The 18,387-nt window shown below is 47.3% G+C and overlaps 1 protein-coding gene across 1 annotated transcript; it reads left to right on the forward strand.

The window, feature by feature from the left end:
• Positions 1 to 4,227: 4,227 nt before the first annotated feature.
• Positions 4,228 to 13,616, forward strand: LOC112886873 (protein WVD2-like 7). Its single transcript, XM_025952892.1, has 7 exons — positions 4,228 to 4,351; positions 4,462 to 5,091; positions 5,179 to 5,586; positions 5,692 to 5,750; positions 5,984 to 6,074; positions 11,429 to 11,545; positions 13,248 to 13,616. The coding sequence occupies exons 1-7, from the start codon at positions 4,286 to 4,288 to the stop codon at positions 13,377 to 13,379; spliced, it is 1,503 nt and encodes a 500-aa protein (XP_025808677.1). The 5' UTR covers positions 4,228 to 4,285; the 3' UTR covers positions 13,380 to 13,616.
• The last annotated feature ends 4,771 nt before the right edge of the window (positions 13,617 to 18,387 follow it).

Raw genomic sequence — 18,387 nt, forward strand, 5'->3', positions numbered from 1 at the left:
AGCTAATGCAGTTGAGTCAGCTAACCTTAGAGCCTCATGCTCGTGTTATACTTGTTGAGTACTAGTTTGTACTCACACCGGCCTCTCTACTCTTCTGTTCTATTTCGGATATCTTCGACTGCTGCTCAGTGCCCGGCAACTTGGAGGACTACGTCAGCGGCTTCGACGACTTCTAGGCGTTTGTCTCCCAGTCGACGTCCCTGTGGCGCCCAGCTCTCCGTGTATCTCTTTTACGCTTCCGCAACTCTTGAACCGATTCTTGATTCGGTTGTAATAAAATAATTCATTTATGATTTATTTACGATTTATGTTAATGTTATTCGTGACATGTGTTGTGATATCTTGATGATCTGTTGTATATATGCGTGACTTGATCCTGGCGCATATATGATTGCTCGATTTATGTTCTTATAAATCGGGTGTGACATTTACCCTGTCTATTTTGATAAAAGTTGTTAAGGTCGCAATGTGTGGTAGTGGTGGCTAAGCGTTTGAAAGTACTAGCCACATACCGCGAAATATGGTAAAGCGGCAAGCCTAGTAACCAATCGGCCCGACAAGTGGACATACCTCCCACCACTCGTAATTTGGTTTTTCTCATGCACCGACGTGCGGGAGTGCGTTCCGCACTGCGGATAGGAGTATGGTCATGTAGTCGCGCTACAGACGTATGTCCTGCACAATTGGTGTGCGTACGGTCCTACAGTCGCTTGTGGTGGCCCTGTTCCACAACCCGGAATGAAAGGTAAACGGTTGCTTTGGAATGATTTTTGGATGTTCCAAGCATGTGAGTTAGGTTTACCTTGCAAGCTTCAAAATTCGATTCAGAATCGTCCGTTTCTCATAGAGATTGAGACTGCTTATTCCTTCTGCCACATAGAGTAAGAAGTGCAATTGTTAATGGAACTATCTTGATGAAAGTTAAGCTCAATCTTGCTTGCTTAGTATAGGTGCTTACCTAGAATGGATAATCAACTAGAATCTGAAAAGCTAAAATTTGAAATTAGATCATACTCTTTGTTGCTTTTCAGCTGAAAATAAACCCAGAACCTTTACAATGCCTTCATGAGTCTAGTTACCTGGCTAAGTATACCACGAAGCGGGTAAGCCTTGCTGAGTATTAGAATACTCAGTCTTGCTAGTAACATTTTCAGGTATAACCATCGAGAACCCCGCGGATAGCTCTGCATGGCCAACTTCGGTTTCTTTTGGCTGGTCCGTGGAGTGGGATCCGTCCCCGGCTGGCAGTGACTCTCCTGAGTGACACCAGGCCTTGGCTGAGCATGGTGTCAACCTTCGCGACGTGTGTAGTCGCGAATTTTAGTTTTTCCTTCCGCTGAAAACCTGGACAATCTGTGTAGCTTGTCGTTTCAAACATTGTTTGTATAAATTTACCTTATGTTTGAAAAAGGTTTGTAATAATATTTGCGTATCTGTAACTTAAAAGTTGATGAGCTGTACTATGATTGTAAACTCGCCTTCGTGAACCTGCTTCGATCCTGTTGAACCGTGGTTGTATCGGGCGGAGACCCGACAAACCAATGGATTGTTCCGTTTGAAGTGCATTGAGTTAGTATCGGCTGAACAGCGATGACTAGCGCATTTGAACTGGAATAATTCAGGCGATTCTGCCACATATCCCCCCTCCCCCCATCACCCATCCCTCACCGCCACCTGCAGTCAGCACAACACCACCAGCATCCGGCCCTCCTCCCTCTGGCCTCCACTTCCCGGCAGGCCAAGTAGGCAGGTGAGCTGGTGGTAGCCTGCGGCGCGGCCCCGCACGCTTGCCCACGCCCCTCGCCGCATCCCTACACAGCCGATGCCGCGGCCCTCACCCCTACCGCCCTGGATGCCGCCGCTAGCTGCGCCCCCAAGATCTACCCGACACCTACAGCTAGTTGGTGGGGTGGCTCTTGCTCATGGTTGTCATATTTTCGAGCTGCCTCACGAGCTAAACAAGCCAACTCAAGCTGGCAAACAAGCCGAACCAAGCTCGACTTCTAGCTTGCTCTGATATGGAGCTGAGCCGAGCTAGCTCGTAGCTGAGTCAGCTTATTATCTTAAGGAGATAGCTTGAGCTGAGCCGAGCCGAGCTAGCTTAATATCCCGTCTTAATGCCGAGCCTAGGACTCGAACCCGTTCGGATAGGTTTCACCGTAAGAAGTTTTACCAATTGAACTAAGCTCGGTTCGCAATGAGTTTATATGTTGCAACATAGCGTGAAAAAACATACCGTACAGAAAAATACTCCTTAGAAGGAATCTGGCAGTGGATTTCATATATTGCCAAGCAAATCAAAGAAAGTAACAAACACTACAAGCACTTGTGTTTTCCACCTTCTCAAACCGAGGAGTAGCTGGAAGCATCGAGCGGTCTTATTGTTCTCGGAAAAATATCAGACCCATATTTAATATAGATAAATAAAAAAGTAGAAAGATATCTTTTCTTCTATTTAGGGTATGTTTGGATTTAAATGACTAAACTTTAATTCCGTCACATCGGATATTTGATACTGATTAGAAGTATTAAATATAGTCTAATTATAAAACTAATTGTATAAATGTATACTAATTCAAATCTACTAAGCTTAATTAATCCAAGCACAACATTATTAAATCATTGACTAATTAGACTTAATGCTTTTATACAATTAGTTTTATAATTAACCTATATTTAATATTTCTAATCGGTATCCAATCTGACATGATATGAACTTATTTAGTCTAGGATATCCATACACCCGTGTAAGGCTGGTGCCAATGGGGGGCGGTACCGCCCCCCTATCGGCGCGGTGCAGGCGGGAGGCGGTTGAGTGGGAGAGAGAGGGCGGGATGGATCCTGCCGGGCGGGAGCGGGCGCTATCGCCCCGCTCTCGCCCGCGTTGGCAGGCGCGCGGGGCGGGAGGCGGGCGGGAGCGAGGCGGCGCGCTGGCGTCGGCGTGCGCGGGCGAGAGGGGTGGGGCGGGAATGACATGGCGCGTTTCTATTGGTCCACGCGGACTATCCGTTGAACTAGCCGTTATTTTACCGTTTGAAGTCCAAAAAATTCGAAAAAAATTGCAAAAAATTCCAAATTTCATCCGTAACCCCCTATAAATATCTCACCCGGGTTTCACTTCTTCCCCACCCCATTTGAGTTCATTTCTCCCATCCACACTTCAATTTCACTCTTATCGACGCCATGTCTTCATCTACCATGAATTCGAGTGAAGGAATGGAGGCTGAAATGATCGATGCGTTCCAAGCGGAGTACGAGGAGGCGATGCTCAATCTTGAAGAGGAGTCAAGATTTTTTTATTTATTGTGTAATTTTTTTATTTATTATATAATCGGTAACTTTTTAAGTTGAATAAAATTTATTTCTTGAATTCTTTTGCGTATTCGTATTCGAACAAAGAAGGTTGAAATAATTAAATCTGGAAAAGAAAAGCTGACGTGGAGGAGAGAGAAGTGAGAGCTAGTACTATAGCCTGTGTATTGGAGGGGTGGGATGAGAGTGGAGTGAAAGTGGGGGTGAGAGCTGATGTGGCGAGGAGATATCTGCCGCCACCAGTGGGCTCAGCCTTTAGGCTGTCTCCAGCGATATCCTCCAAATCCCATCCTCTACATCCTTTATTTACAGAATTCTCTACAAGATTCTCTCCTCTATATCTCATTTCTCTCCAACAACGTTCTCTAAATCTCGTTCTCTATACATTAAACCCTATATTAGAAACGTATTTTGTTCCAAATTTTTGTACGTACGTATTTATCATACCTCAAACGCTATGGACATAGTTTATTTTTATTTAATTTAGTGTTTGAAACGTAAAGAAAAAATAGAGAAGAGGAAACCTATAACGTTCTCTATTTTAGAGGACCATTTAGAGAACGCTGCTGGAGCAATAGAGAACGGAATCTTCCTCTATATATAGAGTACAGAACGCTTTACAGAACGCTGCTGGAGACAGCCTAAGCCAAGCGGGCTCCGCAACAGTGAATCCAAGAATCACTGAACGTACAGCGTCGAGACCGGCGTTTTCATTCAAGCATCGGCCCCACTCTCCAGCAGAAACAAACATTTCCCTCTGACATTGCGCAAGCGCACAAGTCAAAGCACTGTGCAACGGTCACCTGGCCGTCGCGACCCCGCAGCCGCAGCTCCCCGTAACGTACACTTGCCAGCAATTCAAATCGAACCCACCACCACCGAAAGCTGCCGCAATTACACCCGCTGCCTCCTCTCGATTCCTCTCGCTCAGACCTCAGATCCGATCCAAATCCCAGTGTCGCTGCCGTCACCGATGGGAGCAGAGCCGGGCTTCTCGCCGCCGCAGCCGGAGCCGGAGATCCCCGGCCACGACAACCGGGTAAGCAAGCAGCTCGTCTTCCTGCTACCGCTGCTGGCACCTGTGCCGCTCGATTTCGATTTCGTGACGGCTTGTCGTTTCTGCGCGTGCCTGGGGGTGGGGGGATGCAGAACTGGAAGGCGGACATGATGTCGGCGCTGGGGGAGTCGGTCTCCTTCGGGCGCTTCCTCACGGAGCCGCTCGAGTGGGGGAAGTGGTCTGCCTTCGCACACAACCGCTACCTCGAGGAAGCGGCCGTGCAGGCGCGCCCGGGCTCCGTCGCGCAGAAGAAGGCCTTCTTCGAGGCGCACTATACCAGGAAGAAGAAGCGCAAGAGCGAAGACCACGGCTCCGCCGCTGGCGGCGACGGCAGCCTCGAGGCGGCGGCGGCGGTGGAGGATGAGGAGGAGGACGGTGGTTCCGCTGCCTCGCGGCCGTCCTCGTCGGCGCAGTCCTCCTGCATGACGGATCAGGCACCGGCGCCCGGGGAGGAGGGTGGCGGTGGGGAGGCCGGCGTGGTGGATTGTGGTGGCCCCCGTGCCCGTGATGAGCCGGTGGAAGTGGCCGAGGAGCTCGCGGTCGCGGCCATCACCTATTCGGTTGGTCCTTCTTGCAGGATGGATGCACCCGTGGATCGGTTGTGCCACAGGGAGGGCGGCAATGAGCAAGTTGCTGGAGCAGTTTCGGAATCGCCGGAGAAGAAAGATCTGTGCTCGAGAAATTTGGTTGTTGTTGATGTCGTAGAGAAGCAACCGTTGAAGGTAGTTGAACAAATTCGTCTTGTTTCAATGAGCAGTAAAATTAAATTGCTTACTCAACTGTTAACATGGCCAATGTATTCTTTGCAGGAGAGCTCTATTGTTAATCAGGATATCACGGATTCTGCCAAGAAAAGGAGGATCCAGATGTCATCTCTGCTTCAGAAGCCGACCAGATTCAGATCTCCCCCTTCAGGAAAGAAAGGGCAGCCTTCATCAGTGAAAAGACAGTCGCCTCTGCATTCTGCAAAGGAGAACACCTCACCTCCTGGTACAGACAATAACATGCATGGAGCAACTTCAGTCCCAGTCCCCCAAAAGAGGTCCACACTGGCAGCATTGCACATGCCTAAGAGTTTCACGAGATGTGAAACAGAAAATGCTGCCTCCGGCTCAAGAAATCTTGGTACAAGAATTGCCGAGAGGATTAGACAGTTGGAGTCTGCAAGCAGACCTGTGGAAACTACTCAGCCTGAGGAATTTGGGCCACAAAGAAAGGTATATAAACATTTCTAAGCATGGATTGAGTTTATCTTTTAATTTTTTAGGAAGAATTATTCTCAGTCTGACATTTATATTTGTTTGCTGTGGTGAACTTTTCAGACCCTTTCCACAGTTTTGCCAGAAGTAGCCATAGGGACATCTCAAGTGGCTGAACAAAGGTATCATTTGAAAACCAGAAGCTATGAATATCATAGAGTATTGTAGGACTTGATTAGAAGGGAATGAATTCTAAATCCTGAATGTAATGATGTTATTAGTTCTCTCAAAAATCTGACAGTACTATATGGATGAACTAACAAGCTTTATTCACATGTTAATACTAGTTCAACAGATACCTTTGAATTTTAAACCATCTTCTAATTGTACCCTATATTTCTCTTGCATCATTCAGGTCCTCCCATGTAATGAGAATCAAAGAAAAGCTATTTCGTTCAACATCACCATTGGTGCATCAGAAAGCTGCTACAACTAAGGAAAAAGAGGTAGACACTCATCGAAATGTTTATGCTATTGCAAATTGTTAGTAGCAGAATTTTCACTCTCATTGAGAGTGAAGATGACACTAGGAGTTGGGAATTTTCTAGGTTTATTTCTCAAACTCTACCACAATGCCATGCCCTCCAAGGGGTTGGAGATACATACTTATAGGCTGCTAGCCAACCAAGAATATGCTAGATGCTAGTCTAAGATGCCAAACTAGATACTGTCCTAAATGCTATTTGCTGTCCTAAAAGCAGTCAAGATACTGCTGTCCTAGCTGCTCTAAAAGTAGTCCAAGATGCTGAGAAAACCACCCTGCCCACAAAGAGCAAGTACAGAGACTTATTCCCATCATTCTCCCCCTAAGTCTTGTGCGTCGTCTTGTGGGAAATCATCCCAGTCTTGGAGCAGAGCTCCAGGAACCTGATCCTCCCAAGAGGCTTGGTGAGCAGGTCTGCAAGCTGGTCCTTGGTGTTGATGTAGCCTGCCTTGATGCTCCCTTCCTCCAAACAGCCTCGGATGAAGTGGTACCTCACCCGGATGTGCTTGCCCCGTTCATGGAAAACGGGTTTCTTTGCCAGGGCCAGAGCGGACTTGCTGTCCACTAGGAGATCCACCGCTCTAGCGTCTCTGCCAAGGAGATCACCGAGCAGTCGAGCGAGCCAGATCGCCTGAGTCGAAGCGGTGGAGGCCGCGATGTACTCGGCCTCGCAGCTGGACAGAGCTACCACCTGCTGCTTGACCGACTGCCAGCTGACGAGGCACTTGCCAGAGGATCCCACTGGTGCTCTTGCTGGTGTCGATGTCGCCGGCGTGGTCGCTGTCACTGTACCCGACGAAGTGTGCAGCTCCGGGGCACCTCGGGTAGTAGAAGCTGTGGTTGAGAGTCCCCGCAACATAGCGGATGATCCTCTTCACAGCCTGCTGGTGCTCCGCGTCGGTCGCTGCATGAACTGACTAAAGTAGCTGACGGAGAACGCCAAGTCCGGCCGTGTGTGGGCGAGGTAGCGAAGTCTCCCCACAAGACGCCGATACTGGGTAGCGTCCACCTCCTCTACCCTGCTATCACGGCTCAGCTTCAGCCTCTCCTCCATCGGAGTGAGAGGTGGGTTGCAGTCGGTGAGCCCAGCTAGCTCAACGACGCGCTTGGCGTAGGCGGTCTGCCGAAGTGTGATCCCGGAGTCGTCCTGGTGCACCTTGATCCCCAGGTAGAAGGAGAGAGTCCCCAGGTCACTCATCTGGAAGGTGGCCTTCATCTCTTCCTTGAACGCCGCCACCTCCGCATCCTTGGTGCCGGTGATCACCAAGTCGTCGACATAGACGCCCACTAGCAGGACATTTCCTCCATTGCCCCGCCGGTAGACGGCCGCCTCATGCGGGCTCTGCTCGAAGCCTATCCTCCTGAGCATGGAATCCAACTTGGCATTCCATGCCCTTGGTGCCTGCCGCAAGCCATAGAAGGCCTTGCGCAGGCGCAGCACCTTGCCCTCCTTGCCGGGGATCGCGAATCCCGGCGGCTGGTGCACGTAGACCTCCTCCTTCAAGTCGCCGTTAAGGAACGCCGACTTGACGTCCATGTGGTGGACACGCCAGCCCTCCTGGGCAGCCAGCGCAAGGAGGAGTCGCACGGACTCCATCCATGCCATGGGAGCGAAGGCATCGTCGAAGTCGATCCCCTCCCGCTGCAAGAAACCTCGTGCCACCAAGCGAGCCTTGTGCTTGATGATGGCGCCGACTTCATCCCTCTTCAGCTTGAACACCCACTTAAGGGTGATCGCGCGGTGACCACAAGGGAGATCAGCAAGCTCCCGGGTGCGGTTCTTCTCAACCACATCCATCTCCGCCTTCATCGCGGCACGCCATGCCGCGTCTTTCTCAGCCTCTGCGAAAGACCGAGGCTCGCCGTCGTCGCACGCAAGGTGCAACTGTCCCTCCAGGTCGAGGCACTAGTCCCGGCACTGGCTGGTCGCCGAGAAGGTCCTCCATCGTACGGTACCGCAACGGCTCGCCGTCGTAGCACGCGTCGATGCGCTCCTCATCGTGAGAGAGCGGGGTAGCGAACTCCACCGGGCTGGGCTCGACGTGAGCTAGTGTTGGAGTAGACATGCCCGGAGAAGTGGCTGTCGGTGCTGGAGTGCATGGTGTCGCCGACTGATGTGGAGCCGACGAGCCAACGAGGAACTCGTCGTAGCCGGAGTCGTGGCTGGAGAGCGTGGTGCCGCCGGCTGTGGTGGAGTCGGTGCTGGAGTGCATGGTGTCGCCGATTGATGTGGAGCCGACGAGCCGACAAGGAACTCGTCGTTGCCGGAGTCGTGGCTGGCGAGCGTGGTGCCGCCGGCTGTGGTGGAGTCGGCGAAGACGACCTCGTCGCAGCCTGAGTCCTGGCTGAAGAGAGTGGTGCTGCTGGGGTAGAAGGCGCCGGGGACGGTGAAGGCTCGGGGCACGCTCGTCGAAGAGGAGCTGCCTACTCCCCCAGCTCCCTCGAAGTGGAAGTACCCGACAGTGAAGTCGTCGTATGTCGGAGTCGAGCCGTCGTCCACCGCCTTGTCCCACGCCCATCCTCGGCCTTCATTGAACACAACGTTGCGCGCGGTGCGCACACGCTGTGTCTTTGGGTCGAGGATGCGGTAGGCCTTCGAGCCCTCCGCGTAGCCGATGAACACTCCCGGAGTGCTCCTGTCGTCGAGCTTGCTGACGTGGCCAAGCTCCTTGGCGAACACGAGGCAGCCAAAGACCCGCAAGTGGGAGACCGACGGCTTGCGCCCATGCCAAGCCTCGTATGGCGTCTTGCCGTCGAGTGCCTTGGTAGGCGAGCGGTTGAGGATGTAGACAGCCGTCACCACGGCCTCTCCCCAGAAGACAGCCGGCATCCCTCTTTGCTTAAGGAGGGCCCGAGCCATCCCCACAACCGTCTGGTTGCGCCGCTCGACGACGCCGTTCTGCTGCGGCTGTACGGCGTGGAGTAGTGGCGCTGAATGCCCTCTTCAGCGCAATACGACGCGAATTCAGCCGCCGTGAATTCGCCACCGTTGTCGGTGCGCAACACCCGCAGCTTGCGGCCGCACTCCGCCTCCGCCGCAGCCTGCGTGCGCCTGATGGCGTCCGCAGCCTCTCCCTTGCTGGAGTCAAGCTCGGTGAAGAACTCCCGTCGGCCAGTCATGTGGTTGGTGGCACTGGTGTCAAGGCACCACCCGTCGGTCTTGTCGTCGCCGGAGCCGTCGCTGAGAAGGGCGTGTGCCTTCGGCTCGTCAAGGTGGAGGAGAACCGTTGCGGCCGGTGCCGCTGGAGGTAGCTCGATGCTTGTGTGTGCCAGAAACAGAGCTGGCTCCTCCTCCTCCGCCTGTGCGACGTGAGCCTAGCCGCGTCGTGGCTGTCGACAGTCCTTGGCCCAGTGGCCAGACTTGCCACAGTTGCGGCAAACATCGTCCTGTGCCGGCTTGCGCTCGCCGACGGCGCCACCCTGGGCGCCTCCGCGCGCGCCATCCTCGGCACGTCCTCGTGCCCCAGCCTGGGCGCCTCCCTGCGCCAAGCCGCGCTTGCGGCTGTTTGTTGTGGAAGAAGACTCCCCCTTCTTCCCGTCACCTCGGCAGACCTCCCACTGCTTCCCAGCGAAGTGGAGCTTGCCGCCAATGGTGACAGGGTCCTAGGCCTCCTTGTCAGTCTCCTTCTGTGTGAGCGAGAACTGCATCTCGGGCGGGACTGCAGCAATGAGGGCGTCCATCGCCCGTCGATCCTCATCGAAGTCGACGTCGCCGTAGTAGACCGTCTCCCACACGTGCCGCACCTGGAGCCTGACCCTCATGATCACGGCCCACTCGACGTAGTTGGTCTTGGTGAGGGTAGGCCACCCACCGTCCCTGACGACGGCCTGGACCCCGTAATGGCCTTGGCGCCGGTCTGGGGAGAGGGAGTCGCGCCGCCTGTGAAGGGCGCGCTCTCCGTCGAGCCCGCCGTGTCGTCGGTCACGGGCCATCTCAGCCTCCAGCTGAGCAACCCTATCCCGCAACCGCTGGGCCTCCAACGCGGGGCCATCAGGTGCGCCTCCGCCCGGAGCGCCGCCGCCGTGCGTGCCTCCGCCTGGAGCGCCGCCTCCGGGAGCACCGCCGCCATGCAAGCCTCCTCCAGGAGCGCCGCCGCCGTGCTGGCCTCCTTCGGGAGCGCCGCTATAGGCGTGCTCGGCTGCCCACCGCGCCGCACGCTCTCGAGGTGCATCCATGGCTAGCAGCTCGAGGTCTGCGTTAGCACTGACGGAGCTGCTGGCGTTGCTGCGCAGAGCATCAGCCTCTGCTGCCGCCGCACGTGCTGCAGCCGCCGCTGCTTCCGCCTCCACCTCCGCTCTGGCTGCAGCCAGCTCCGCTGTTGCTAGCCTCGACGCCCTTGCTCTGCCGCTGCCCGCTCGCGCTCCTCCGCGGCAGCGAGTTCGGCCTCCTGCTAGCGCCGCACGTTCGAGGCGACCGAGTGCCGAGAGTGTCCTGCGGACATGGCGCGCTACTGGGGGGCTGCTGCTGCTGCTGCGTGGAGTGGAGTACAGAGGAAGGGAGTTGAGCAGGAGCAGCTGGAACTGCTGCTTCTGCTGCCGGCAGGGGCTGCTGCGAGGCTATGGAAGGGGATGAGCAGGAGATGCTTAGGCTACAGGATAGTACCGCTCTGATACCAGTTGTTAGTAGCTGAATTTTCACTCTCATTGAGAGTGAAGATGACACTAGGAGTTGGGAATTTTCTAGGTTTATTTCTCAAACTCTACCACAATGCCATGCCCTCCAAGGGGTTGGAGATACATACTTATAGGCTGCTAGCCAGCCAAGAATATGCTAGATGCTAGTCTAAGATGCCAAACTAGATGTTGTCCTAGATGCAGTCCTAGATGCTAACTGCTGTCCTAAAAGCAGTCAAGATGCTGCTGTCCTAGCTGCTCTAAAAGTAGTCCAAGATGCTGAGAAAACCACCTTACCCACAAAGACCAAGTACAGATATTTATTCACAAATAAAGGTCTGAATGATTATCCATAAAAAATGCAGCTTACTTTCACAGTTTGTATCTATTATGTACATTCGCATAGTTTTACAATTAATTTGTACGTCGAATGAGGTAGTAATAAAAATCTCTGCTAACAATGCAGGAAATCAAATTCGTAGTTGTCTTTTTATTTTGGTAATACAACTTTGTATTTGTCTGTACTGGCAATGGAGAAAATTTACTCCATGTCTAGAAAATAAGCTTGTATCTGTCTATATCTAGCTAGAAAATAAGCCTTTAAGAAAGCCAATTGCTTTTCAACAATTTGACAAGACAAAAGGAAAACTGAAAAAAAATTATAGTGCATCACATCACATCTTTGGAGTTTATGTTATGCAGAGGAAGTTCAACAATGAACCTGAGTTTAAAGAATCACGGCAGAGTTTTTGCTTCAAAGCCAGGCCACTGCCAAACTTCTGTCGAAGAAATAAACAAGTAAAAGATACTAATCAGCAGGTAAAACCCTTTCCTACATTTCTCTTTTTACTTTGAGAGTGTGGTTTCAAAGTTGTTAGCAAACCAGTGAGAGATGAACTGTTGTTTGCTTATCTGCTTAATTATCATTGAGATGTCAAGTACTTCAAAACATTGTAAACTTGTTTCAGGTATAACTTCAAGTTACAAATATTTCAAAATATGACACCACATGGACTAACAGAAAACATGGTGTTAATCTGAAAAGTTTCATGATGCTTTCATTGTATTTGTCATGTTTGACCTATATCATTGTGGATCGTTTCTTCACTGTAGTTCTATACTTCTATGTCACTGATTGATCTGTTCTTTCAGTTATCCACTGCCAATTTTCCTTTGATCTGTTCTTTCAGTTATCAACAGCCCATTTTCCTGTTTTCTCAGAATCATAAGTATGTAGAAGCTAAATCTGGGGGATATATGCTTAGTTCTGATGGTTTCAATCCTGTACTAATGACACAATCATCTTTTGCTACACTTTTGTGGGCCATAAACAAATAAAATCTAAAACAGTAATGCCATTCTTCATACTTTTTTTCCTCTTATTTCGTATTACTGCACTGTTTCAACACTTTTCTATGCAATTGTTTGTTCTAATTGAAATTTATCTTGGTACGACGTGCAACTAAATAATATGCAAAAATATTTTTTCTGTGGTAGGTAAGAGCACCTTTCTAGAATCATTAATACAGAATGAAGTTAGAAATCAGCACCAAATGTAGATAGCCAGCATACTCATTGTACTGCTCTTATTCCTGATCTTGGGATAGCTATGCTGAACAAATTGGTAGGTAAGAGCTCTTTCTAGAATCGTTAATACAGAACAAAGTTTGAAATCAGAAGCAAATGTAGATAGCAGGCCTTCATACTGTGCTCTTACTGCTGATCTTGGGATAGCTATACTGAACAAATGGTCAAATATTGATGTGTCAAAATCTTTGTGCAATACATCAGATGACATTGATGCATCCATCCGAGAAAGATAACAACTCAATGAACAAAAGGAACACTGACGAGAAAACTTGGTTGGACACATATGATATCCTTTCTCATAGTCTATGATCAGCAAGCAGTCCAACATATATAACAGTTTAGAAACATGTTTGGTGTATATTGTAATATGATCTACCTTTTGTAAATAATTTGAGGAATATTTATTAAAAATTCTCCTTTAGTTGCAAGTTATGTTCCGAATATGTTTGAAACAGCTTTTCTAACAGAGATGCTTTCGTGTAGTACTATCTGGAGAATGGATGAGACTCTTCGTATTTTTCTAAAGGTTTACCATTAATGTGTCAAATCTTTGATAAAACTTTCAGAAAAGTATATTTTTATATTAATTGTTGGTATAAGGGTAAAGTCAATTTTACACCCTTCAAATCCAATGCCAGACATGTTACACTCTTAGACTGTTGAAGCCAGACTATAAAAGGTAGTTGAAGGGGGTGTATAATGTATAAAAGTAGTGGTCAGAGACGTGTCTTCGGTGAAAGCAAAAAGTCAAATATCAAATGAAAGAAGAATTGGAGGGAGAACATTTAGCAAACCAGAGGAATGTAAAACTTTTGCCTCTGAAGAAATAAGTGAACATTTTGACCTTCTCTATTTGGATTTGCTCCTTTGACCTCTTAGCTATCAATGTTTCAATTCATAAATTTTTAACCGCAAGGATATTTAAATGCAGACTGTCCAAGAGTTTCCAAAGTTTCGGGACAGCAACCATTCAATGACTGATGGTAATCATGCACAGCAAATGGGCAAAGGTGTATCCAAGGAGAGACAAATATGTTGTTTCCCCATCAGAAACCTGTATTAGATCTGTCCCGCTTTTCCTTATCTTACTTATTAGGTTTCCTGTAAATAATAGCTAATTCTTTTCATTCATATTGGTTGTGCCGTATTATTTGTTTAGGACAGCTAATCCGTAGTGGTTATCTTATGTACCTACTTGGAGGATGTCAGTCTCAATCCATCTAATACTCGAGCTCGAGTTTGTGACTATAACCTGAACTATCATTTTCTAGCTTGGAAAATAAATTAAATCAAGTTTAGTGTTGACACTTAGATGAGGTAACAATTTTTTTTTGGAGGCAAAGCAATCTTAATATTACTATTTGGAGGCTCCTTTTGAAGCCTTCGGATGAAACCACCAAGGATCCTAGGCCGTACCTTTTGCATTTTAGCCCTTTTTCCGGAAAAAAATTCACATTTAGACCCTGAAGAACGTATTCTCGTATTTGGACGCTAGGGTCGGCGCCATGACTCATGGCGCCGAGGTAACACGTCTCGGCACCGTGAACCATGGCGCCGAGGTCCCCACCCACCTGTTGACTGTTTGATGAGCTGGTGCTGACGTGGCAGCATGATCGGCGCCATAGGCCATGGTGCCGAGCTCAGCGCCACAGATCTCGGCGCCATGGCCTATGGCGCTGACCATGCTTCCAAAATCCCACCCCCTTTTCCTGCCCGAGCCTTCTTCCATTTGTTCTAAGTTCATCCCAGTTTTTCTCTCTCCCGTACCCGCCAATCCTTAGAAATCGACATATTCAACCTTGAAAACTTTGATTTGATCCATGGATCTACAAGAGCAAGGTATCTTCTCTCCTTTCCTCCTTTTTTATGCATTGATTTGGTCTATATTATGTGTATTATGGAACCTTAGGTTCTTCATTGCTTAGGGTTTAGTTAATTTGTGTATTATGGAACTGTAGGTATTGGATGTGTGACACTATGCGTTCGATCCCACACCTCGTCAGATCCGCATTGGTTTGATGGTAACAATTATATTTTTTTCTCATATGAAATCATGTGTATGAAGCACACTGAAAAGCCTATATTAGAATTGTGACAATTGTGTTTTTTGCAAATCCCTCCCCCGCTATGTGATTTTGAGCAGTGGATCGACACTGAGATCAAGGAGGAGGACAAGGAGTATCTGTGCCGTATGAAGCAGTGGGATGCGGAGAGGAAGGAGTTGCTGGAGAAGAGACGCCAAGAGGAGGCAACAGAAAAGGAGCGCAAAGAAGAGGTGGAAAGGTGGCATGCTACTGAGCATAGGGAGGAGAGGGAGCAGAAGCTAGAGCGAGTTTGCCATGCGAAAGCAGCAATGGAGAATCCGAATGCATTGAGGAAGAGGAAGTAGCTTCGTTGCACCCAGTAGTCTTGCAGTAATCCCTGTGTTGTCATGTAATGGAGTTGTTTCATTGTGTTCTCATGTAATGGACTTGATCTTGTTTTAGTGTGTTCTCATGTACTCGACTATTCACTATGTTATTGTTTATTGCGTATTCCAGTAGACTAGTGTGTTGTTGTTTCATTCATTGTGGCCATAATATGTATTTCAATATTATAGAGCTAATTAAACACTCCAACGTAATGGAATTAAAGATTACTGAAGTAGTTCAGTACATAATTGAACACGCACAACACTTGAACTGCCATGTGAGGACATCTACGAAACAAGGGTAAAGATATCCTGCACTAAACATAACATGCCTTAGGTAATTAAACCGGACAACAAACACATGAATGCAATATTTGAATAAGATAGGTTACTTGTAGTATTGTTCCCACATAGCAAATTGTGCTGCTCCTTCTCCATAGTATCCTCCCATTGTAGGCGGTGGTGGTGGTGGCGGAGCCCCATTCTTCTTGTGGCAAGGACAGTTGCGGTATGGATCATTGCATGGTGCCTCCTGTGAACCGGCACCGTTGCTGTCTTCATCATCTTCCTCGTCCTTGTTACCATCGCTCATTGCCATTTCTAGATCAAAGATACGAATGTAGGTAATAGATATAGTCTTGATGTGGATGAATAGGTGCAGGATCAACCCACCTAACAAACCTGCGGTTTTCCAGAGCATCGGAACACTGTAAGAAATATGTCTTGTTAGTTGCAGAAAAAGAAGAGAAACACATTTAACAAACAAATAGTAGGAAGAATAACCCATGCCCGTAGGCATTTGAAAAACCGTCTGTGGCAGAACCAACCTGAATTACACCGGCTCAAGTGCACTGATCCTTTCTCGAAAGGCAGCAAGGACACAACCGTACTTCAAACAGTATAACCCCGTGGTATGTCGGGTAAAGTCCCGATAAAACCACCTAACTCAGGATCAAACAAGGTACCTCGCACGAAGGCGAGTCCAGAGATACAAACACCGAAACTTTTAAATCTCAGGCATAATATTACATTATTATTCAAGCATATATGGTGGCAAGACCTAACTAGTACGAATTTATACAAACTGTTCAAATTTAGAGTATCTGCAGCGGAAAATACAACGCGACACTACCAGACGTCGTGGAACGAACATTGAGCTAAGCCCAAGCTCAACATCACTCGGAAGGACCTGTGTTGGCCGGGGACGGATCCCATTCCACGGACCAACCATCGGGAAGGGCATAGGGCCAGGGTACAGGCAGAGCAGAGTTCTCAGGGGATTACCTGGAACAAAAGTCATATTGCAAGGCTGAGTATTCTAATACTCAGCAAGGCTTACCTGTTTTATAGTATACTTAGCCATGTAGCTAGACTATGAAGGCTTGTAATGGTCCTAGGTATAGTTTCAGCTGAAAAGCAAAAAGAGTAGATCCTTAATTTTTAACTTTTAGCTTTCAGGTTCTAGTTGGTTATCCATTCTAAGTAAGCAACTATAGCTACTCAAGCATGGTAGAATTTTTTAAGCAAACATCATCTTTGATCATCATCAGGTTGCTCTTATTACTCTATGTGGCAAAGGGATCAAGCAGTCTCAATCTCCGCGAGAAACGGAGGATTCTGAATCGAATTTCAAAACCTTGGAAGGGTAAACCTAACTCACACGCTTGGAACATCCAATGATCGTTCCGAAGCAACCGTTTGCCTTTCATTCCGACTCATGGATCAGTGTCACCACAAGCGACTGTAGGACCATACGCACATCCAATGTGCAGGACGTATGTCTGTAGCGCGACTACATGACCGTACTCCTGTCCGCTGTGCGGAACGTACTCCCGCACGTTGGTGCGTGTGTGAAAAACCAAATTACGAGTGGTGGGGGTATGTCCACTCATCGGGCCGATCGGTTACTAGGCTTACCGCTTACCATATTTCGCGGCACGTGGTTAGTACTTTCAAATGCTTAACCACCGCTACCACACACTGCAACCTTATCAAATTTTCATCAACACAGACGGGGTTTCTGCCAAAGTCATGAATTGTAATCACAACCCCGTCCGTCATTCTTATAGTGGTTGCAAGAATGTAAACATTGCAACTCCTATAAAGCTCGCGAGTGACAGGGAATCAGTCGACTTCTACTGGTCCTATTAGCTTAGCAGCTAGTCGGACTCAGATTCTAGTAGTCAATGCATATGTTCCTAGGAATATGCAACTAAGGTTTCAATACAATTCCAGGAAATTTAAATGCACAAGTAGATATATATAAATTGCAGTGTAGTAAAAATAGTGGTTTATGTCCGGGGCTTGCTTTCTTGGGTGGGGCTGGGGTTAGGGACGTCAACAACTTCCGAACTTTGGTTCGGGGCTTCAGTTAATTCCTCGGCGACGTTCACTTGGTCTTCCGAAATGCCCTGCTCGGGTTCCGGAATCAACTCGTAGGTTCTGTCGGTGAGTGTAGTCGAATCTACATGATATACAGTGATTTGAAGCAATGGCCGTTGATTTAAAAACTTTACTTCATGGTAAAGTTGCAATCTAATAAACAAACATTCTATTTAACGGACATGTCATCTATTCTTATACTGGGCAATCCTTTATTGAGTATAAACATAATTACCTAATTTCATTAAACGACATGTGGAGTTACTCTAAACAATTAAGCTAATTACATTAAGTAGCATTAGCAAAGATCCTAACTTATCTAACCAATTCCCTTAAACATTAGTAGTTTACTTTATCAATTAGACTAATGGTCTCTTTAAGAAAAAGGGTTACTATTATTTTAATTCTTGGTCAAATAATAAGATCCTAAGTTATGAGTAATTACTAATGCTATAAAAATTAATATAAATATTTCTAATTGAAATCATTTTTATCCCAAAATTTTTAGAACATTTTCTTTAGTAGATAATTCATAACAATATTGTAACTAACACATACATAAAATATGAATTATTTTTACAGATCAAATTACTGCAGAGATGAAGTTGAAATTTTTACTAGGGACAAGCTGATCTGTATCTAAGCTACTGTAATTTTATCAAGATTTTTATCCTTATAGCCATTATGCTATAAAATAAATAAAATCAGCATTGTGATATTAAGATCTATTTATAGCAGAAGTTCTACACTAGATATTGTGCTGTAATTTTGTGAAAATATAACACTACTCAAAAGTAACACTCTAATTTAATTTCATAAATTTTCATAAATCAGAACTATTATTCATGAATTATCTTTGAATTTAAGCCTAAATTCATAACTTAAGATACTTTATGCTACTGATGTTCAAAATTTTATCATGGATTATACATGCTGAAAGAAAGTTAGAGTGAAATTTCAGCTACAAACATTAACAGATTAATCCTTTAATAAATCCTAAAGCTTTCATCAGTATAACACAAAGACACTTAAACATTATAGCTAGGAAACAGTTCTGAGTCTACAAATTTTATATAAAGCTATACATGAGACATACATCCTATGTTTCAAATTTCCACAACAACATAGCTATGGATCAAGAGATTCAAGGATTCAAACAAAACTGGTTTGATATTTTTCTAAATTTTCTAAAAATTCTTACAAATTTCTAAAGATCACTGATTTAAATTGGAAGGGAGGGATTGAAATCTTGCAGCCAGGCCCTCAGAAAGATTTATAT

This window comes from Panicum hallii, chromosome 3, assembly GCF_002211085.1.
Source record: "Panicum hallii strain FIL2 chromosome 3, PHallii_v3.1, whole genome shotgun sequence".
Lineage (NCBI taxonomy): Eukaryota > Viridiplantae > Streptophyta > Magnoliopsida > Poales > Poaceae > Panicum > Panicum hallii.